This window comes from Miscanthus floridulus, chromosome 3 (genome assembly GCF_019320115.1).
Source record: "Miscanthus floridulus cultivar M001 chromosome 3, ASM1932011v1, whole genome shotgun sequence".
Lineage (NCBI taxonomy): Eukaryota > Viridiplantae > Streptophyta > Magnoliopsida > Poales > Poaceae > Miscanthus > Miscanthus floridulus.
This window is the reverse complement of record NC_089582.1, coordinates 23,809,056-23,831,028: the sequence shown is the minus strand read 5'-3', so window position 1 is coordinate 23,831,028 and position 21,973 is coordinate 23,809,056. Positions and strand designations below refer to the sequence as shown.

Here is a 21,973-nt window from a genome sequence, read left to right as displayed (position 1 = left end):
AATTACAAACGGGTATGTTGCGTTGTAAATTAGAGGAGGATGAGGAACCTGCTATGGCTAGATTTTTAGGTGGGTTAAATCGGGAAATTCAGGATATCCTCGCTTACAAAGAATACAATAACGTAACCAAACTGTTTCATCTTACTTGTAAAGCTGAACGGGAAGTGCAGGGACGACGTGCTAGCGCAAGGACTAATGTTTCTGCAGGGAAAGCTAGTTCATGGCAGCAGCGCACGTCTACAACTCCGTCTACACGTACTCCTATGCCATCATCTGGTGACAAGACTCGAGCTGCCCCCACCGATTCAGTAGCGAAGACAGCGCAAAAGCCGGCTGCGAGTACTTCATCCGTGGCATCGACAGGTAGAACAAGCAACATACAATGTCATCGGTGCAAGGGATATGGCCATATGATGCGTGACTGCCCAAACAAGCGTGTTATGATTGTCAAAGATGATGGTGAGTGTTCATCTGCTAGTGATTTTGATGAAGATACACTTGCATTGCTTGCGGCTGACTATGCAGGTAGTGAGGAACACATAGAAGAACACATTAATGCAGGTGATGTGGAGCACTATGAGAGCTTGATTGTACAGCGAGTGCTTAGTGCACAAATGGAGAAGGCGGAGCAAAATCAGCGACACACTTTATTCCAAACAAAGTGTGTCATCAAGGAGCATTCGTGCCGCATGATCATTGATGGAGGTAGCTGCAACAACTTGGCAAGTAGCGACATGGTACAGAAGCTCGCCCTCACCACCAAACCACACCCCCATCCCTACTACATCCAATGGCTGAACAACAGTGGTAAGGCAAAGGTAACGAGACTTATGCGAATCGATTTTGCCATCGGATCATACAAAGATATTGTTGAATGTGATGTTGTGCCTATGCAAGCTTGCAATATTCTGCTAGGTAGACCATGGCAATTTGATAGAGATTCGATGCATCGTGGTAGATCAAATCAATATTCGTTTCTATACCATGATCGAAAAATTGTGTTGCATCCTATGTCTCCTGAAGCTATTATGCAATCTGATGTTACTAAGGCTGCAAAAGCAAAGAGCGAGAGCAATAAAAATGACAAATCTGTTGTTGATGACAAAGATGAGATAAAATTGAAAGGACATTGTATGCTTGCTACAAAATTTGATATTAATGAGTTCAATGCATCCACCTCTGTTGCTTATGCTTTGGTATGCAAGGATGCTTTGATTTCATTTGAGGATATGCAACGTTCTTTGCCCCCTGCTGTTGCTAACATTTTGCAGGAGTATTCTGATGTGTTCCCCATTGAGATACCAGCAGGGCTGCCACCAATACGCGGGATTGAGCACCAAATTGATCTTATCCCTGGAGCATCTTTGCCAAACCGTGCGCCATACAGGATCAATCCGGAAGAAACGAAGGAAATTCAGCGACAAGTGCAAGAACTACTAGACAAAGGTTATGTGCGTGAGTCTCTTAGTCCTTGTGCTATTCCAGTGATTTTAGTGCCTAAGAAAGATGGAACATGGCGCATGTGTGTTGATTGTAGGGCTATTAATAATATCACCATTCAATATTGACACCCTATTCCACGATTAGATGATATGCTTGATGAATTGAGTGGTGCTGTTGTGTTGTCAAAGGTTAATTTGCGTAGTGGGTACCACCAGATTCGTATGAAATTGGGAGATGAATGGAAAACTGCTTTCAAAACTAAGTTCGGTCTATATGAGTGGTTAGTCATGCCTTTTGGGTTAACTAATGCACCTAGTACTTTCATGAGATTAATGAACGATGTTTTGCGTGCTTTCATTAGGAAATTTGTTGTCGTCTACTTTGATGATATACTAATTTATAACAAATCCATAGATGAACACCTTGATCACTTACGTGCTATTTTCAATGCTCTACGTGATGCACGTTTGTTTGGTAACCTTGAGAAGTGCACTTTCTGCACCGATCGAGTATCGTTTCTTGGCTATGTTGTCACTCCACAGGGAATTGAGGTTGATAAAGCCAAGGTGGAAGCTATACAAGGATGGCCTGTACCCACGACGGTCACACAAGTGCGGAGTTTCCTAGGACTTGCTGGTTTCTATCGCCGTTTTGTGAAGGACTTCAGCACCATTGCTGCACCATTGAATGAGCTTACAAAGAAGGGAGTGCCCTTTTCTTGGGGCAAAGCACAAGAGCACGCCTTCCATGTGCTGAAAGATAAGTTAACACATGCACCTCTACTCTAACTCCCTGATTTTAATAAGACTTTCGAGCTTGAATGTGATACGAGTGGAATTGGATTGGGTGGTGTTTTGTTACAAGAAGGCAAACCTGTTGCATACTTTAGTGAGAAATTGAGCGGGCCTATTCTTAATTATTCTACATATGATAAGGAATTATATGCTCTAGTGTGGACATTAGAAACATGGCAGCATTATTTGTGGCCCAAAGAATTTGTTATACATTCTGATCATGAATCTTTGAAGCATATTCGTAGTCAAGGAAAACTGAATCATAGACATGCAAAATGGGTTGAATATATTGAATCTTTTCCTTATGTTATCAAACACAAGAAAGGAAAGGATAATATCATTGTAGATGCATTGTCTAGGAGATATACTTTGCTGAATCAACTTGATTACAAGATCTTTGGGTTAGAAACAATTAAAGACCGATATGCTCATGATGCTGATTTTAAAGAAGTGTTGCTGCATTGTAAAGATGGGAAAATGTGGAACAAATTCATCGTCAATGATGGGTTTGTGTTTAGAGCTAACAAGCTATGCATTCCAGCTAGCCCTGTTCGCTTGTTGTTGCTGCAGGAAGCGCATGGAGGTGGCTTGATGGGGCATTTTGGAGCGAAGAAGACGGAGGACATTCTTGCTGGTCATTTCTTTTGGCCAAAGATGCGACGAGATGTGGAGAGATTTGTTGCTCGCTGCACAATATGTCAAAAGGCTAAGTCCCGGTTGAATCCACATGGTTTGTATATGCCTCTTCCTGTTCCTAGTGCTCCTTTGGAGTATATTTCTATGGATTTTGTGTTGGGATTGCCACGGACTAGGAAAGGGCAAGATAGTGTTTTTGTGGTTGTGGATCGATTCTCTAAAATGCACATTTCATACCATGTCATAAAATTGATGATGCTACAAATATTGCTAATTTGTTCTTTCGAGAAGTTGTTCGCTTGCATGGTGTGCCAAATACAATTATTTCTGATCGTGATGCTAAATTTCTTAGCCATTTTTGGAGAACTTTATGGGCCAAATTGGGGACTAAGCTTTTATTTTCCACCACTTGTCACCCCCAAACTGATGGTCAAACTGAAGTTGTGAATAGAACTTTGTCTACTATGTTAAGGACTATTTTAAAGAAGAATATTAAGATGTGGGAAGATTGTTTGCCTCATATTGAGTTTTCTTATAATCGTTCGCTGCATTCTACTATGAAGATGTGTCCCTTTGAGATTGTTTATGGCTTGTTACCACATGCTCCTATTGATTTAATGCCATTGCCAAGTTCTGAAAAGTTGAATTTTGATGCTAAGCAACGTGCTGAATTGATGCTAAAACTGCATGAAACCACTAAAGAAAATATAGAGCGCATGAATGCTAAGTACAAATTTGCTGGAGATAAAGGTAGAAGGGAATTGATTCTTGAACCTGGAGATTTGGTTTGGTTGCATTTGCGAAAGGATAGGTTTCCTGAATTAAGAAAATCTAAACTGATGCCTAGAGCGGATGGTCCTTTTAAAGTGATGCAACGAATAAATGAGAATGCATATAAGCTTGATCTTCCTGCATATTTTGGGGTTAGTCCCACATTTAACATTGCAGATTTGAAGCCTTATTTGGGTGAGGAAGATGAGCTTGAGTCAAGGACGACTCAAATTCAAGAAAGGGAGGATGATGAGGACATCAACACCGATCATACATCCACGCCGTCCACGCCGACACCTGCTGGTCCTATTACTCGTGCTCGTGCTCAAAAAGTTAATCATCAAGTGAGTTCCTTCTTGAGCTCTTGTCTATCCTGTTTAGATCTTGGAGACACGTGCACTCTTGTTTTGATTAGGAATCAAGGAGAAGACCGAAAGGGAAAAGGACTCGCGTAGGCTGGATTCGGACTGCAGCACACCTCCAACTTGCGACGGTCGCCACAGTTACATACGGAGTCGGATTGGGGTGATTCTGGACTTGTTGGAAAGCTAATAAAGTCTACTTTCATACGGATCTGACCTCGTACTCATACCTGCTCAGAAGCAGCGTCAACAGTCCAAAAATCACCGAGAGGTCTATTCTGTCCAGGGTGCTGCGTCACCTTAAGTTAGCCCAATGGGCTTGTATCATTTAGAGTCCAGTAGGGACGCATCCTAGGGTTGGAGCATGACCCAAACTCTCTTGTGGTCATCCTCCACACGTCATATACCCCTTAGCCGCCACTAGGAACACTTGGGTTTTGTTTAGATCAAGTTTAGCCTTTGCTACTTGCTTGTAGGCGCGCGTGCTGATCCAGCCGCCCATCTCCTTGTCTTCGGAACCCCACTTATAATAAGATTTAGTTTGAGGCTTTCAATTTCATCTTGCAAATTCAGCGCTTGTTTCGTTGTTCTTGCTAGTTCTTCGATTGCTTGCAGGATGGGAGCCCTAGTGGCTGGTTGTTGCGCTCCACAAGATCGTGACAGCCTTTGGAGGTGGTGTATCGGTTGCTAAGGCGTAGTCTTGGAAGGCTGTAGTCGGGCCATGAATGTCATCTCCATCCACCAAATCGAGTTGTCTCATGCCTCTCATCGAAAGATCATCCATAAACCCTAGCGGGTTCTTACTTGGTTGGGTATTCGAGCGAGGCTCGGATTGCATTTGTTCCGCCCATGTCGGTTAAGGACCGGCCGTTGCATTGGGTTTTAGGCAGGTCACAGACTTATTATCCTAAACACATACTTGTGTATGGGTGCGAGAAGAGTCATTGCTCTCTTGTCATGGGTTCCAGCTCTTTCTGGACCGACTGATTGGAGGCAGGGATGGTGGAGATCTAAGCACCGCACTGAGTCCAGGACTCAGGAGCGGGGGCTTGGAGTCCAAGTTTGGACGGGGACCTGGACTCCATGACAAGGGGTGGTGGGTTGGTCCTACTTGTGCCTGGGGGTACAAGCGGGCGTGTGTTTCAAGGTACCTAGCTAGGCACATTGATTCGCTAATTGTCGGGTGATTCGGAACGATTTGTCTACAATCTTGCACCGTAGTAAGAACTGGAAGATGAAAGATGATAAAATGATTCTGATTGCTTACCACCTGCTTGAAAGTAACATAGGTGCTTACATAGAATGGTTAGTTAATGGACCATTGTTGACTGCTAATAAAATTGAATATAAGGATGCACTTTTAGTAATGCTCCTGCAGATGCTCTAAACCCACAAGCCAGATAGCCTTGTATATCCTTGGAAGTCTTTTCTTTCCTCCTGTCGGATAAGACTTGCTGAGTACAATTGAGTACTCAATGTTTTATTTCCCCCTGTTGCAGGTGACAGGCGGATGCTAGAGCTGACCCTTGTGTGTGGATTCCTTCTGGTGGACTCAGAGAGGATTCCTTTACACTGCGATCATAGTTTTATCTATAATTCTCACTAAATACTTTTATAAATAGAAGTTTTATAATCTATTGTCATAGTTTATATATCAATGCTTCCTCATGTCATGAATAGGTATTTAATTCCGCTGAAACTCTGATCACATGTTTATATTCCGATGTTAAATTAAATTGTTCATAACTCTGATGTCGTATTAAAAGTGATGTAAGAAATGGTTAATAATGATGTAAGCTTTATTCTCTCATTTATGACCCTGATGGAAATATGTGGATTTTTGGGTTCTCCCTTGGGGTGTGCTCGATGGAACTGCGTAATTTGGTATCCTTCCTTGAGTACTTAGTGTCTAATAGAAGACAAGTACTTCTGGGAGGTATTAGATTAGGCGGTTCTGCCACAACACGCAGGGCAAGCTTCTATAAATTTGGTGCGCTACAGCCATAAGTTTGCCACCACTCATCTATGTGACAAAATAGAAGTTAGTGATGCTAAAATGAACTAGAAAAGTGAAAAAAATAGCAATCTAGAATTAGTGAAGTTACCAGCAAGCATGCCCAAGCAATCATTTATAGCAGTTGAACGCCCAAAATTACCTTCTCCATTCCTAAAAATCTTCATTTCTTTCGTCAGAGCACTTCTAAGGGCAATATCTTTGCCAGTATATCTCTCTATGACATCAAGAACTCTAGAAGTAGTGAAGTTGTACTTCTCTCTTAGTTCAATATTGTACTGGTTATTAGGATTGAACCAAAAGCCAGAAGCATGAAGATTCTTATCAAAGTGCTTATCCCACTGTGCATCTATGTATTCCAAGAAAGGCTTTGCTAACTCTTTCTTTCGCTGAAATCTCTTCACAATTTCGTCTCTTGCAGCATGGAATGCTGCAAATAGATAGCCTATTGCAGGTCTCTCATTGTTGTCCACTATTCTCAGTACCTGAACTAGTGGTTCTGATAATTGGCAAACAATAGCATAATTTTTCCAGAACTTTTGATCTAGCACAGCTTTGGTGAACTTTTTGGCTTGTGGTTCCTTATAATATGCACAAGTTGTCCACTCATTAGAGATAACCATTGCATATAGATCAGCCTTGTGCTTATATATGCTTTGCAAAGCAATAAAATTAGTAGCAAAACTAGTTTGGGATGGGCGAAGAATCTCATGACCTTTAGTGAACTTCCTCATTAGATACAATGGGAAGCAATGGTTATAGATATATTTTGTAATTCCTGATGCATGAGCTACAGTAGTCTTCACTACATCCTCCTTACCAAAGTCAGACAATATCAAATTCACACAATGGGCAGCACAAGGGGACCAATAAATGGATGGGAACTCATCTTCTAACCTTCTACCAGCAGCAACCATGTTTGAGGCATTATCAGTGACAAAATGAACCACATGTTCAAGCCCAACAAAATTTACTACATCTTTAAATAATCTAAACAAGAAATCTGTAGTTTTGGAGCTATCAGTGGCATCAACTGACTTGAGAAAAACAGTACCTTTGGGACAGTAGACCAAGAAGTTAATGAGGGTCCTTCTCTTTCTGTCAGTCCACCCATCAGCCATAATAGTGCAACTAGTTTCCCTCCAAGTTTTGCGGAAACCATCAACAAAATTCCTAGTTTCTACAACACATTTTGCAAGCAATGGACCACACAGCTGATTAAAGTTTGGCCCCTTGTATCCAGAACCATATGCACACATAGCATCAATCATCGGCCGGTAAAAAATGGAATTACTTGCATTAAATGGAATAGATGCATGAAGAAACCATCTTGTCATGCACAAATCTGTCTTCTCCTTGACTGCTTCTCCTTGAAGAACACTCTTAATTTTTGGTTGATCCCCTAGGCCAGTTCTAGGCTTGAAGTACTTGCCAACGCTAGGAGTAGCGGCGGGTCTTTTTTTCCTTTGTTTGCTGCAGGTGCAGCAGCAGCACGCTGGGAAGGGGCTGCAGGTGCATTAGCAGCAGAGACTTCAACAACATCATCTTGTTCTCTGGGTTCTTGCCCATATGCATTCCCTTCCTCATACACCTACTGTGCCTTCTTTTTCTTCTCATTCCAATCTTCAATGTTTTGAAACATTGCACGCTCAACCTCAGGATTAACCTTTTTACATGCTGCCACATTACCTGGGTATTTGGCTAAATGCTCCTTGAAACGATGGATCCCTCCTCCTGCAAATACATCATTACAGAACATGCATTTGATCTTTTTTTCCTTCTTTAGGGAACTGTGTACAATATCCCCATGCTGGATCAAATTTCTTTCTTGTGTTTAGTTCTACGGCTGCCTCTTGAGTAGGAGGTGTGGAATTCCGGTTACTGTCAGTGTCAACCGAAGTTGGAGTCTCTGAAGAATCCACTGTGTGTAAAAGAAAATACATATCAGTGCATGTATAACCTGATGTTTCTATCACATTAATCAATAATTAGAGCCATGTTTCAGGGAGCTTAATATAGTCTCAACAATTTCACCGTTTAACAAATCCTACTGGAGCCATATAGTCATATATAGTCACAATAATCTTACTGAATATATCAGTGCATTGACAGATAGCAATTCTCCTAATATTGACACTTTGACAGATAGCAGCCAAAGAACTCGATTTTGGACTCAATTTGACAAATACTCAGATCCACAGTTGCCTAACACTTCCATCACCCAATTTGACAGTTACTCGGATGCACAGTTGCCTAATATCATAACTAGAAACTAGAAAGCACTCGATTCGGTCAGTACTCAGGCATAATATAGGCATAATATGCATATAGAACACAAGCTCACCATTTGCCATGTCATGGAACCGTGGATGGAGCTTGAAGATGAAGCACAGTAGTAGCCTTCACCTGCAGCCGTCGGGATCTGGTTCCTGCCTTTCTGGACTTTGGAATCGGACTATCGGAGAGGCTTGGGGCAGAGAAGCAGGCAGCACCGCAGTAGTTGCCCCGCGCGCCACCGGCCTGAGTTCGCAGATCAGCTACGCCCGCCACCGCCTCAGCCGCCTGCACGTTGCCCGCCGACCGCCGGCCATCGTAGCCGCCTACACGCGACGCCGGCCGAGCAGAGCCGCCGCTGCCAGTGCCCGCCTACCCGGAGCAGAGCCGCCGTCGCCGCACACGCGAGCAAGAAGAGCCGCGAAAAGGAAAACTTTGTCCCTCGCTTCAGATGTTCAACGTTCAGCTAGCAAACAAAACAACCCTAAAGGACCCAATTGGACCAAATTTAATAGTGCCCCTAAGTAGATAAGGTCGTCCTCAGTTCAACTAGGGGCAAATTTGGAAAAAATAAAAAACTTACTGGTTCGCATGGAACCGGCCGGTTCACCGGTTCGACAAAAAACCAGCCGGTTCAACCGGTTTATAGCGGTTCAATTGCACAGACGGTCTGTTAGTCGAACCGGACCGGTCTAGGCTCTGGTTCGGTCTTTTACAGGTCCGACCGCCGGTCCGGTCCAGTCCTAATAGCATGGCTCAGCATGTGTCCTGTACCACATGTTTGATATTATTTTTTAAGCTACAAGAGTACACAATGAACAGTTTACATGGATGCACAATAATTCAGAGCCAGAGTAAGTTACAGTTTCTCGGACCAAACTGGCCTCTACTAGTTCCAAAGTTATTACCAGTTGATTAATTAGCTCAATGTTCACTGACTAATTAACCATGTGAATTGTGCTCTCATCACAGCACTGTCAGTCAATCTGATCATCACTGCACATGCATGTTTCTTTGTGACTGGAAGGTCTGTTTCTGATTGGGGAGGCAGGTCGGTACATAGCAAGTTCAGGCAGCCACGACTACAAGCAACAGCGCTAGCCTCCTCTCCCCTCTGTCTTGCCAATCTCTACCCTTCCTCTCTATCCAGTTCTTGGGGGAACACACCAGAAGAAGAGAAGAAGAAGCAAAATACGGAGGAGAATCACCAAGCCAATCTCTTCACCGCAATGGCCATCATCGGAACGTCACTCTTAGTCCTCCACAACGGCATGTCCTCTAAATCTTGGAAACACCACAAAATCCAGCAGTAAGAGAACTTCTCAGGATGCATCTGAGGACAGTTAAAAGAGCATTGACCGTCTCATCATCAAAGATGATCAATAAACCATCAATCTGACACCACCAATACCAGCCATGCTTGAACTAAAAAACCCAAACAACTTCCCAACCATTGCGAGATCGAAATCCAACGAGCTGGTGACTAAAGATGAGCAACGGGCCAGCACGGCCCGGCACGGCCCGAGCCCGGGCCAGGCACGGCCCGATCGGGCTCGGGCCCTTTTGGCCTGCCGGGCCACCGGGCCGTGCCTGAACAGTCCACCGTGCTTGGTGGACGGCCCAGGCACGGTCCGTGGGCCGAATATCGGGCCGTGCCAGCCCGTGTAGCCCGCGGCCCACTGGTACATCGGGCCAGCCCATAGCCTGTTACACAGTAAACACTATATTTCAAACAGCACAATCACAGGTTCAAACTTCAAACAATCATAGGTTTACATATTCATATTCAACAATCACAGAAACACCAGATGACAAAAGATTTAAGCTGTTTGTGCAATGCCGCCTCATTAAAAACATTTCTAGGTAAAACTCACACCTCGTGAGATAAAACCCTAGAAAGGAAAAGAGTACGGCCAGCTCAATAAATTAAAATGTTCAAATTGTTCAAAGTTATTACAAACCAGCTAGCTCAAATGTCTCAACTCTCACAACTAAAGTCGCACTCACAGCCTCAGGCTCTCAGCTCTCAGCAGTCAACCATCACCAGTAGGGCAGCAGTAGATGATCGACCAGCTTCACCATCAAGGTACTGCTCTTTGAAGTACTCTTCTAGCTCTTTGTCCTCAACAGTGTGCTGTCCACCGGCTTCACCTAGCTCCCAGTCTTTGACACAGATTAGCATCTCCACGCTGTCTACACCCAATCGCCTCACCGCTCCTCAATGATCCCGCCAGTAAGACTAAAGGTAGACTCCGAAGAAGTAGTTGATACAGGAACAGTCATAATATCTTTAGCCAAGATACAGAGAACTGGATAGGTTAGTTTATGCTCATGCCACCAATTGAGGATATCAAAGTCATCATCATATGCCACAACATTGTCACTGTCAAGGTAAACAGTGAGCTTAGAGAGACCAGGAGGCACAATAGATCCTGCAGATGCACTTGAAGGACCAGAAGAAACTGATCCTCCAAAAATTTTGCCCCATACCTGCTTTCTCTTACCTGTCAGTCCAGATGGATGGGTGGTTCTAGCTGGCCTAGCAGCACCAAACTTAGATTCATACTTGTCATAGAGTTTATGCAACTCAGATTTAACCTCAGCAAAGTAATCAATGTAACTCATATTGTTACTTAGAGCAAGCAAGTCAAGCACATTTCCCAGACCTTTCAACTTAGCCCTTGGGTCCAGAATAAATGCAAAAGAGTATAACAGTGGTATATTCTTTCAATACTTAAGAAATTTATTCTTCATTGGCACAACTACAGCAGCAAGAGTATTATCATGTTCAAATTCATGCAGATGGGATGCAATCTCAAGTATGTGATGCAGTACCAAAGGACTAGTGGGGTAATAAACACCAGAAAGTACAACAGTTGAATCATAGAACAACTCAAGGAACTGCAACACCTTGTCAGCAATGTACCAATGTTGTTCATTCAATAGAGGATAGCCAGACTGAGAATTGATGAACACAGAAAACACAGATCTATATGTCATGAGATGTTTTAGCATAAGGTAGGTTGAGTTCCATCTAACATCCATATCCAAAGCAAATTTACGAGGCCTCATACCCTTAGTAATGCAGTAGTTTTTGAATTGTGCAATGCGATGATTAGATGAATTCAGAAAGTTAATTGCAGTCCTAAAAACCTCTATGTGTGGTTTAAGCATTTTCAAACCAGATTTAACAATCAAATTAATTATATGGCAAGCACATCTCTGATGCACAACATGATAGATCTTTTTACTAGGATTCAATGGATCAATATCATAACCCAAGTAACCAGCAAGCAGAGGACTCAAAGTAAGCATAGCAGATGTATTAGCAGATGCATTATCAAGGCTAACAGAGAAAACTTTGTCAAGTAGGCCCCAATCTCCAAGCACACCAGCAATAATTTCAGTAATGTTAATACCACTATGAGTCACTTCAATCAGTTTAAAGCCAATAACAGCTTTTTTCAGTTCCCACTCAGAAGTAATGTAGTGAGCAACAACAGTGATATAATCTTCCTTAGCATTGCCAGACCAGATATCAGATGTTAAATAAACAGAAGACACACCAGGCATTACTTCATTTTTTAGGTGATGCAGTTTTTCATTGAAAAGCTTAGAAAGATCTCTAGATGTGGTGAATCTAGACACTCTCTTGTATCTAGGATTGTGAGCACGCTGAATGTAATCATCCCAAGCATCATTGTCAGCAATAGATAAAGGCAGATCTAATCTAGTAATCAAACGGCAAAGCTCAGCTCTAGCAACATCTAGACTATATTCCCAGTTTCTATAAGACCCATCAGGATTCAAAGCAAGCCTAGTTTGAACCAAATTAGCATGTTCTGTTTTCTTCTTGCATGAGAGCATATGTCTTTTCAAATGACCAGTGCCATTAGCAGATTTACCAGACAAACGAGACTTATAGAGCTTACAAATAGCAACAACACGTACCTCACCGTCCACTGTCTCATTGATTTCATCAAAGTTAGCCTAGACAGAGGATCGGCGCTTACTAGTGGTGGACGAAGCCAGAGATGCTACATCGCTGGTGGCCGCAGCACTAGCCGCCGCATCGTCTCGGTTGGTCGGAGCAGCACTCCTACCGAACAAGAGATGAGCAGCATCTCCCATGTCATCTTCGTCATCGAGGATCTGCCCTGTGGCCCTGAGCTCGTCGTTGATGGTTGGACCATCGTCACCATCAGCGGACTCAGAGCCGGCCATGGCAGATGGCACCCACCCAACCGGCACCGTCCCTCAACGCCTCCTGTGGCACCAGCTACACACCGGCGACTTGCGAACCAAAAACACCCAGAAATGGATTAGGGTTCGTGTGATTGCCTACTAGATCTAGGGTTAGGGTTAGGGTTAGAGGTACTTGCCTGCATGGAGACGGAGCCCGGCGCCAGAGAAATGGAAAAGAAGACGAAGACGAGACAGAGAAGAGGGGGGGGACAAAAGGAGATCCCAAGATCCGGTCAGAGAGAGACAGAGAGTCGAACTAGTCAGAGAGGTAGGGAGGAAGAAGTGAGACGAGGAGGGGGGAGAGATCAGAGAAGAGGAGATCTCAACATCCAGCGTCGGCGGTCACCATCATCGCCGGAGACGGGGAAGATGAAAATGAAGGAGACAACAGTGGTGGGATTCGGCGAGGTATCTCCAAGATCCGGCAGTGGAGACCTCACCAGAGTGCAGGACGACGGCAGCGGTAGCCTGGGAGGTGGTCGACGGTGGGCGGCGGGCGGCGACCGGCGGCGAGAGGCGAGGCGAGGTGGGGATTAGGGTTAGGGTTTCAGAGCTCAGAGGCGAGGGTCGCGGGCGAAGGGCTGCGGGACGCGGGCGGAGTGAGGGGGAACGGCTGCGGGCGGACTGGCGGAGTGAGGTGGGGACTTATATAGCCCCTCCGGCTGCCGGGCCTCCACCGGGCCGGCGCTTGTAAAACGGTCCGGGCCGTGCCGCTCGGCGGGCCGAGGCCTCAGCCCAAGCCCGGCCTGCTACGGGCTTTGGGCCGGCACGAGCCCGGTTAGGGTTCGGGCCGTGCCGTGCTCGGATCGGGCCCAATAACCGTGCTTTAGGCCGGGCCTTTGGCCCACGGGCTGCATGCACATCTTTACTGGTGACACAAAGAGGACCGCGGCGGTGACCATGGAGAAGCCCTAGGTGGCGGCTACAGCCGGCGGCGGTGGAAGACGTCTAGGAAGAGGATGTTAGCCAGGACCTGTCGAACACTCGAACCTAATAATGGTCAAGCATTACAGGAGCCGCCGGCCGCGACACATATTTTCTTTACACAAGCAGACAACCGTAAACTGTTGTGTGGTGCATCAGTCTGTTTCATGACCGACCGTTAACTGTTGTCCTGCATCATCAGTCTGTTTCATGACTGACCAAAATGACCAGCACGACTAAATGCGTACATCAAAACTCTCTTTATATGGCACCACGAAACACCTCCGTTGTACGCTACACCCTACACGTCCCAAGGCAACAACGGCTGAAGGAGCTCGCTCACGCCACCAACCACCAATGTCTGTGGCCATGGCAATGGCGGCCATCTTGGCCGCCGTCTACGTCCTCAGGTATCTACTCTCTCCGAGCGGCAGGCGCAAGTCACTGAACCTTCCACCTGGCCCGCGGGGCTGGCCGGTGATCGGCAGCCTCGGCGCACTGGCAGGCGCGCTCCCGCCGCACCGCGCGCTGGCCGCGCTGGCGGCGCGCCACGGCCCGCTCATGCACCTGCGCCTCGGCTCCTACCACACGGTGGTGGCCTCGTCGGCGGACACCGCCCGGCTCGTCCTCAAGACCCACGACCTCGCCTTCGCCGACCGGCCGCGCAAGGCCGCCGGCGAGGTCGCCTCCTATGGCTACCTCGGCATCGTGCACACCCCGTGCGGCGCCTACTGGCGCATGGCGCGCAAGATCTGCGCCACCGAGCTCTTCTCCGCGCGCCGCATGGACTCGTTCCGGCGCGTCCGGGCGCAGGAGATGCGCGCGCTCGTGCGCGGCGTGTTCGAGTGCGCCGGCCGCGGCGCCGTTGCCGTCGCCGTCAGGGAGCATGTCGCCGGCGCCACGATGCGGAACATCCTCCGCATGGCGGTCGGGTAAAAGTGGTCGGGATGCTACGGCAGCCCCGAGGGCGAGGAGTTCCGGCGCACGCTGGATGAGGCGTTCGCGGCGACCGGCGCGGTGAGCAACATCGGCGAGTGGGTGCCGTTGCTGGGCTGGCTCGACCTGCAGGGCTTCAGGCGGAAGATGAAGCGGCTGCACGATCTTCACGACCACTTCTACGAGAACATCCTCGTCGAGCACGAGGAACGGCGGCGGCGGGTAGCTCGAGTCGGCGGCGAATTTGTGGCAACTGACCTCGTCGACGTGAAGGCCTTCATCCAGGACATCATCGCCGGTGGCACGGAGAGCTCGGCGGTGACGATCGAGTGGGCCATATCGGAGCTTCTGCGCCACCCGGAGGCCATGGCGGCCGCCACCGACGAGCTCGACCGCGTGGTGGGCAGCGGGCGCTGGGTCGCGGAGCACGACCTGCCGGAGCTCCCCTACATCGACGCCGTCGTGAAGGAGACGCTGCGGCTGCACCCTGTGGGCCCCCTCCTCGTCCGCACCACGCCCGCCAGGACACGGTGGTGGCCGGCTACGACGTCCCCGCGGGCGCGCGCGTGCTGGTGAACGCGTGGGCCATCGCGCGCGACCCGACGCGCCCGACGCGTTCCGCCCGGACCGGTTCCTGGGCGCCGCCGTAGACGTGCGCGGGGCGCACTTCGAGCCGCTGCCGTTCGGCTCCGGGCGGCGGATCTGCCCGCGTACGACCTCGCGATGAAGCTGGTGGCCGCCGGCGTGGCGAACCTGGTGCACGGGTTCGCGTGGCGGCTGCCGGACGGGGTGTCGCCCGAGGACGTGAGCATGGAGGACCACGTCGGGTTGCCCACGCGCCGGAAGGTGCCGCTCGTTGCCGTCGCCGAGCCCAGGCTGCCGGCGCACCTCTACGCCGCTACCGAGGTTTACGCTTTGGACGAAGATGCATTGCAATGTCGAATAAAGGATCTGTCTGTGTACAGCACTCGAATTTGTGTGGTCGTTTAATGAAAATGATCTCGTTCAAAATAAAATAAAACAAAAACGATAATGCTTTGTTACGGGCGTCCGCCCCCATCCGAACACTGCACGACTCACTTCGCTGACCGCCGTGGTCATCCCACTCTCCAATCCCACACCGCGCGACTCACTCCTCAAAAAAAAAATCCATGCTCGTCCCACTCCGTTGTCCGCCGTGGCCATCCCCGCGCGCGTTGCTTGCGCTCGGCCACATCACGCCGCTACCGCACGCCCCCATCGTGCGCCCGCCCGCTCACTCTGCCATCCCCCGCGCGCACCCATTCAGTGCCGCCACGCGCCCACTCCACCTCCGCGCGACCATCAACTCCGTCTTCGGCCGGCCATCCACTTGGCCTACGTACACCCCACTCCGCCTCCGTGCGGCCATCCGTTGCGACCACGGCTTGCACCGCCATTACCACCCTTGCGCCACCGGGAGAAGGTCGTCGCCGGCCGGGACATCGTCTCCTGCGGTCGACCGAAAAGACCACGGTAGGGAGGACCCGTATGTTGCAAATGCATCTTTCAAGTGTTTCAGACGTTTTATAAGTATGTTGCAATCATTTCATCTTGATGTTGTAAAAGTAGATTGGGGGATGTTGCATATGTTCCAAGTGTTTCAGAGGCATGTTGTAAGCATTTGTTCAAAATATTTCATCTGTTTCTAGACGTATGTTGCAATCGTTCTGATCTAAATGTTTCATATGCTTCACACAAATGGTGCAATAATATGATCCAAATGTTATAGCTGTTTCAATCTTATGTTGCAGCAAGTTGTTTTTTATGTTTGCAAGTTGTAAGTGTTTTATTTGAGTGTTATATTTTTTCGTCCGGGACGAGCCGGGGGCCGGCGGACGGGGGTGCGCAGCTCGCCGAGGGCTAGCGGATAGGGGCGCTGGGGGCGTGCTCGTCGCTCGCGTGGAGCAGTGCGAAGGCGGACGCGGCGGGCCGCGGGGTGAGTTGGGGACGTGCGGCGTGCCGGAGGGCTAGCGGACGGGGGGGGGGGGGGGTTGCTACGTTCGAGGGGGGGTGCTCGTCCACGCGTCGGACAGGGGCGAAGGCGGACGCGGGCTGGCTGAGTGGGCGTCCGGACGCGCACGGCGTGCCATACATCCGGGCGCTAGCTGTGAAAAAAAAGATCCAAGGATCCATATTGCCTTTTTCTTCCTCCGTCAACCTCAGCCACCGTTGGCTGTCCTTCCCCGTGACCTCCCTCGTTGTACACAAAAACGAAATGGCAGAGCAAGTAGAAAACTTCGTCCAAAACTAGAACATGTATGCCCAGCGACAAACGCAGGAGTAACAACTTGACCTAAAAGTTCCTCGAAACTAAAAACGGACTTAGATTCACTAACGTCTTGCCTGGTTTGCGAATTGAGCATAGCTCAGCTGATTAGATTCTTTGAAGTGGAACATGTCCACTTGGTTAGGTCCTCGACTTAGACACGTATGCATATATTTTTCTGAATTTATTTTAGTATTTAACGAAGTTGTTGTTTCACCAGTAGGCAACACATCCGTCGACAATGAGACACCTATGATGCTCGAGATCTATCGGCTCAAGCCTCACTCTTTCACTAGAGGGTGCGTGTATGAACTCATACAGGTGAGTGTGCAAACATATATGAGTGTCTGTGTTTGTACTTTGATAAAAATCTTTCACTGCTGGAGAGACAAATCTGACTAATTCTTTTTTTCTCTAGAGAGACAATTGTGACCATTGTGCATATGACCTGTCCCAAAGTTCATTTGCCTTAAAGTTGTGACTCGCCCTAGCGCCGCCCCTCCCTCGTCCTCCTTCCACCACCGCTGGTCCCCCTCCCTTCTCCTCCGCCATCTTGCCGGAGGCCGGAGGGAGTAAGGATCCATCGTTTTTAATAAGTTTTCTAGTAGATCGAGTCCTTAGGGTTAGGGTCTCTCCATACAAAATTTCTTGGTATTGGGGATTTATCTTCTCCTTTTCCTCTCCGGCGACGACGAGGGGGCCGGATGGAATCGTTTTCTCCATGATGACTCTGTTGAAGATGAGAGCAACAACTACGACTCAACAACTTCATCAGCACGACGACATTGAGACTTTTCTTTCCGAACGGCGGCATATGATGTCGCCGCCATGGAATAATTTTCTCCGGTCTCTTCTCCGTTTTGTTGTGGTTAGATCTGACCACGATGAGGACTAGGGAGAATAAGTTTCAGATCAGTCTTCCTCATTTTTCGATGGTAGAAAGAAGAAGGAAGACACAAGAAAGAAGAACATTCTCAACTCCGCCTACAGGAATGTTGGTCGTCGTTCGTTGGGCATCTGTTCTCAGGCCTTCTGCCTTTTGCCTTTGCGGTCGTCTATACGAAGCATCGTACAATTTGGTTTTGAGATTTGGAGCTATTTATAGCATGGGTACGATATAGGTGAAAATCAGTTTCTAGATATATATATATATATATTTATTTATTTATTGTATTCGAGAGTGCTTGTAATAAGATGATGTACCCGCTATTATTTAATATAAAATTCTTCTTTCATCTAAAAAAACGTTCATTTGCCTTTTGTCTTGGGCCACGTGCTTCAGGCCCATCTGCTTGGAGCCCAGCCAAAAAGCTTTGCTTGCCGATTGTGACGATTCGCTTGGAGCCCATCTGCTTGGAGAGCCCAGCGAAAGTTCATTTTGGTTGGATCTAGAGAAAAGTCTTTTTCAACCCATCATCAAATTTGTTTGTAGCGGATAACGTACCTCCCTGGCCCCTGCTGCTCTCTGCTGATCTGCTCTACTCAGCTCTGCTCCGCAGCTCATGGCTTCCTCCTCCGTCTCCCTCCGTGGCGCCATCCTCCAGCGGCCCCACCTCACGCCCCGCCCCGCCGCCCGACGCGCCTTCACGACGAGGCGCCGCGCCGTGCCCGCCAAGATCTCCTGCATCGGATGGGTAACTCTTCTCCCTGTCTCTGTGGACTGTGGTTTACCCCGGCGCGACAACTTATCCGGCCGGCGGCTGTCTCCCATTTCTTGACTATGATGATGATGACCGCCTTTGGGTTGGGCTGGGTAGGACCCCGAGGGCATCCTGGGCGCGCCGCAGGGCGGCCACATCGCGCGCCTCGAGTTCCGCCGCCGCCTCGAGAGGGACTCCGAGGCGCGCGAGGCCTTCGAGCGCCAGGTGCGCGAGGAGAAGGAGCGCCGCCACAACGAGCGCGAGGTGCGCCCGTGATCCTAATCCCTCCCTCCCTCCCTCCCTCCCTTCCTCCCCTGCCGGCGCTCCGTTTCCTGACGCGTTCCTGATGCTGCTGCCTGCTGCTAGGATAGGCGCGGGTGATCCCGGACACGGACGCCGGCCTCGTCGAGTTCTTCCTCGACACCGACGCGCGCGAGATCGAGATCGAGATCGGCAGGCTACGGCCAAGGCTCAGCCAGGACTTCTTCGGCCATATCTCGCGCGAAATAGCACAGATCAAATTTGCAGTCGCCAGAACAGCGGTAGGCCTACCCTTCCTTTCCTTGTGGACTGCAAATTAGAATGATGATGAACCGGCTGAACTCTGCTGAAATCATTTTTTTTTGTAAATAAAAAATGCAGGAGATGGAAGACAGACTGATCGAGCTGGAGGCGATGCAGAAGGTTCTTCTTGAGGGAGTTGGTCAGTTAAATTCTGCACCGACGGTCGGCATTACCGTGAAATCTACATTATAACCGTGTCTAACTGTAACGGTTCCTGGTATTGCAGAGGCGTATGACAAGTTGCAGAAGGACCTTGTTACAGCGAAAGAACGGCTCATGAAGATTCTTCAATCCAGTGACAGAAAATCGACAGTAAGATCCATACAAGGATAAAAGAAAACTCTTTCCAACTTTTTTCCCCTGAAACTCCTCGATCGGTCAGTTAATAAGTTGGTTGCTGTTGTTAACTAATTTTACACAGTTACTGGAAATGGTGGAGCGGAATGAGCTCAATATATCCATATTAACACTTCTTGATGAGAATATAGCGAGTGCGAAGACGAGTAATCAGGTGGGTGTGGTGTCTCAGCTGACTATCAAATGTGCTGAATAGACTAGGAATATGGTACATCTTTGATCATCTGCATTTCCTAGTTCACTACTTATGTGCTATTGTTCATCTGCTTTGCAGGATGAGGCAGCTGCTTTCATGGAGGATGTGAGATCATCTCTTGTGAAATATATAACAATATAAATCTTGTTTTTACATATTCGCAAAAAAAAAAGGCTCATTGCCTGGGCATTGTACTTGTATCCATGGCATAATTTTCAGAAACATGGGTTTTGGAAAGCGACATGTACTTGTATTTTTTTTAGGATATCTTGCGGATGTGGAAATCTGAATTATTTCCGCCTGTCTGTATGTCACGGTCCGAGTCAAGAGCCCAGAACGAAGCATCAAGAGTAAACGAGCCAGGAAGCCCAACCCGTGAGTCTTGGGCCAGAATGGAAGAAGTAAGCAGGCCAAGCCCAATTGCGTCTGGTGTATCGCTGCGAGACAGCTGTAAACGTCTATATGAGTGAGGGGAGGAAATCAAATTCGACTTGTCTTGGTTGGCGACTACATAGGCGGCGAGCTGTGGCTCGAGATCGCCGGCGTCCTTCGATTCCACAGTTACTTGTATCCAGATATTTCCAGTGATTCTAATCGAACTCATAGTAGTCCATCGTATCCACCTGTGTTGCCTAGTATCATTACATTTGGTATCGGATTCATCTCGATCCTGGGAGTTTTGGAGTTCGTCGCCTCGATCACGTCTGTAATCCTCGTCGGCAGAATCCGAGGTCTGATTGCGTGTATTCATAGGTCCGATCCGAGGTCTGACGGGCCGGCGTCAAAATCTTGTCTCACGCCCACCGCACTCGCCTCCAAGTCACCATGAAGGTTGGGGACCAACTCGCTCTTATCCTCAACAAGCTCGATGAACAGACCAAGGGAATCAACGAGGGGAACCGGCGGATCAACAAGGTCCAGGTTTCCATCAAAGATCTCAAGGCCTCGTCACATCGCCTCTCCGAGAAACGTGCGCACGTCACCTCTGGCCGCTCCCTCGAAGGACGTGTCGGATGACGGTTCGCCCCATTCGATGGGCCGAGAACCGCCATAGGTAAGGAGGGATACGGAGCTGAAAACGCTCCCATGGCCCATTCATACCCAGGAGTTCGAAGGTTGGCCCACCGACATATTCACAACCGCTCAGGAGCGCCTTTAGAGTGAGGGGTGGAAAGGGATGGGCTCGCTAGAGGCCAGTACCCGGGCGTACGAGCGCCGCAGGCATCCCGGCCCACGTTCGAGTCTTGGTCGGTTCACAGTCCATGATTTTTCCTCGAAGAAAGGCAGGAGCCCTTGGGACCGGTCGAACGGACCCAAGAACTATATGTATTGGCCGCCAAGAATCTGGAGTCGGTCACCAGCTGACCCATGCTGGACCCCACGAACGGGAAGCCGGGGCCCCACTTGGACTAGCCCGTTAATAGCTCACCGAGCACCAAGATTCGTCCATCGAGGAAAACATGGCACGGCTCAGCCCATCCGTTTTATCGAAAAAAACGCTTGAGGGAGGACGATCACAAGACGAGCTGACCCCTCGATCAGACCCCTGCTGCGCGCGGGGGCTCAAGGGGAATTGGACTCGCGAAGAGACCAAATACGCGATCGTGTGACGATGGCGGATCGATTGGGTCCTAAGAGGGGCCAGAATTAAGAAAAATACTCTCCAGTTCTCAAAGAAATCCCACAGCTACATGTTCCCAAGGAATCCGATCATGACAGAAGGAAATCACAACCCTACCCCACGGGCCACAAAGGGAGACCGAGGCCCTCAAAGTCCTCCCACCCAAAAAAAACCTCCAAAGGAGTATTCTACTCCTCTGCAGACTCGAGGGCTACTGTCGAGTATCGATATTAGGGATACCCGGAGGAAGGAAGTTAACGTCCATGAACGTTAATTCGCCCGGATGGTCCAAGACGTATTTAAGGTCTCGCCCGACCCCGAGGGCGCGGGCCCTGTCTCGCCAGACCCCTCAGGCGCGAGCTTCGTCTCGCCCGACGGGGATCTATACCGTCTCCAACCACTACGGGTCTAAGAGTACGACCTCAGGGTCAAACTTCTGACACCGGGAGGGAAGCGGGCACGTCTTGACGTGACCCGTGGCCACGACAGGCCACGCCCGGGGGTTCGCATCGTCAACAGTGACGGGTGTGTGGGCGCTGTGCTGCCTAATCCCCATACGGCCGCTGACAGGTACGTCGGTTCACCACGCCGTCCGCCGAAACGGGATGAGACACCACGACCAGCTGATGACGTCGAGGCATGGCACCAGTGGTGAATAGGAGCCTGACGTGGAGCCATCCCTGTCGTCATCTATAGGACCGACGGGACCCGCATAAAGGAGATGAAGGACGCCGCGACCCTAGAGGCCTTCTTCTTCCTGGCTTTTCTCCCTTTCTCTCTCTGTAACCTGCGCCTTCCCCTTCACCTATAAAAGGGGAAGCGGGACGCCCCATAAAGGGGAGAGAGGCACGAGCACACGGCTGAACGAGCTCAACAAGACTCAACTCCGTTCGATCTTTTCACCAGAGA

The 21,973-nt window shown here is 48.8% G+C and overlaps 3 protein-coding genes and 1 pseudogene across 5 annotated transcripts; 2 read left to right on the top strand and 2 right to left on the bottom strand.

Annotated features, from left to right (window-relative positions):
- Positions 1-5,985: 5,985 nt before the first annotated feature.
- Positions 5,986-7,291, bottom strand: LOC136545231 (uncharacterized). The gene is made up of 2 exons (XM_066537278.1): positions 6,112-7,291; positions 5,986-6,029 (listed from the first exon to the last, which is right to left on the bottom strand). The coding sequence occupies exons 1-2, from the start codon at positions 7,289-7,291 to the stop codon at positions 5,986-5,988; spliced, it is 1,224 nt and encodes a 407-aa protein (XP_066393375.1).
- A 2,382-nt stretch (positions 7,292-9,673) lies between these two features.
- On the bottom strand, positions 9,674-12,518 carry LOC136543335 (zinc finger BED domain-containing protein RICESLEEPER 2-like). The gene is made up of 4 exons (XM_066535811.1): positions 12,308-12,518; positions 11,029-12,256; positions 10,507-10,974; positions 9,674-9,998 (listed from the first exon to the last, which is right to left on the bottom strand). Exons 1-4 carry the CDS (start codon positions 12,516-12,518, stop codon positions 9,674-9,676), a joined length of 2,232 nt encoding a protein of 743 aa, XP_066391908.1.
- A 196-nt stretch (positions 12,519-12,714) lies between these two features.
- Positions 12,715-15,404, top strand: LOC136545229 (dimethylnonatriene synthase-like; annotated as a pseudogene).
- Positions 15,405-18,140: 2,736 nt separating this feature from the next.
- LOC136545228 (uncharacterized) lies at positions 18,141-20,063 on the top strand. 3 transcript variants are annotated; one of them, XM_066537276.1, is made up of 8 exons: positions 18,141-18,320; positions 18,444-18,590; positions 18,698-18,868; positions 18,969-19,029; positions 19,117-19,202; positions 19,312-19,401; positions 19,522-19,548; positions 19,772-20,063. In XM_066537276.1, exons 1-8 carry the CDS (start codon positions 18,189-18,191, stop codon positions 19,820-19,822), a joined length of 765 nt encoding a protein of 254 aa, XP_066393373.1. In that variant the 5' UTR covers positions 18,141-18,188; the 3' UTR covers positions 19,823-20,063. The 3 variants fall into 3 exon arrangements, with proteins under 3 accessions (XP_066393373.1, XP_066393372.1, XP_066393374.1); XM_066537275.1 differs by having other exon boundaries at positions 19,707-20,063; XM_066537277.1 differs by having other exon boundaries at positions 19,522-19,845.
- Positions 20,064-21,973: the final 1,910 nt, after the last annotated feature.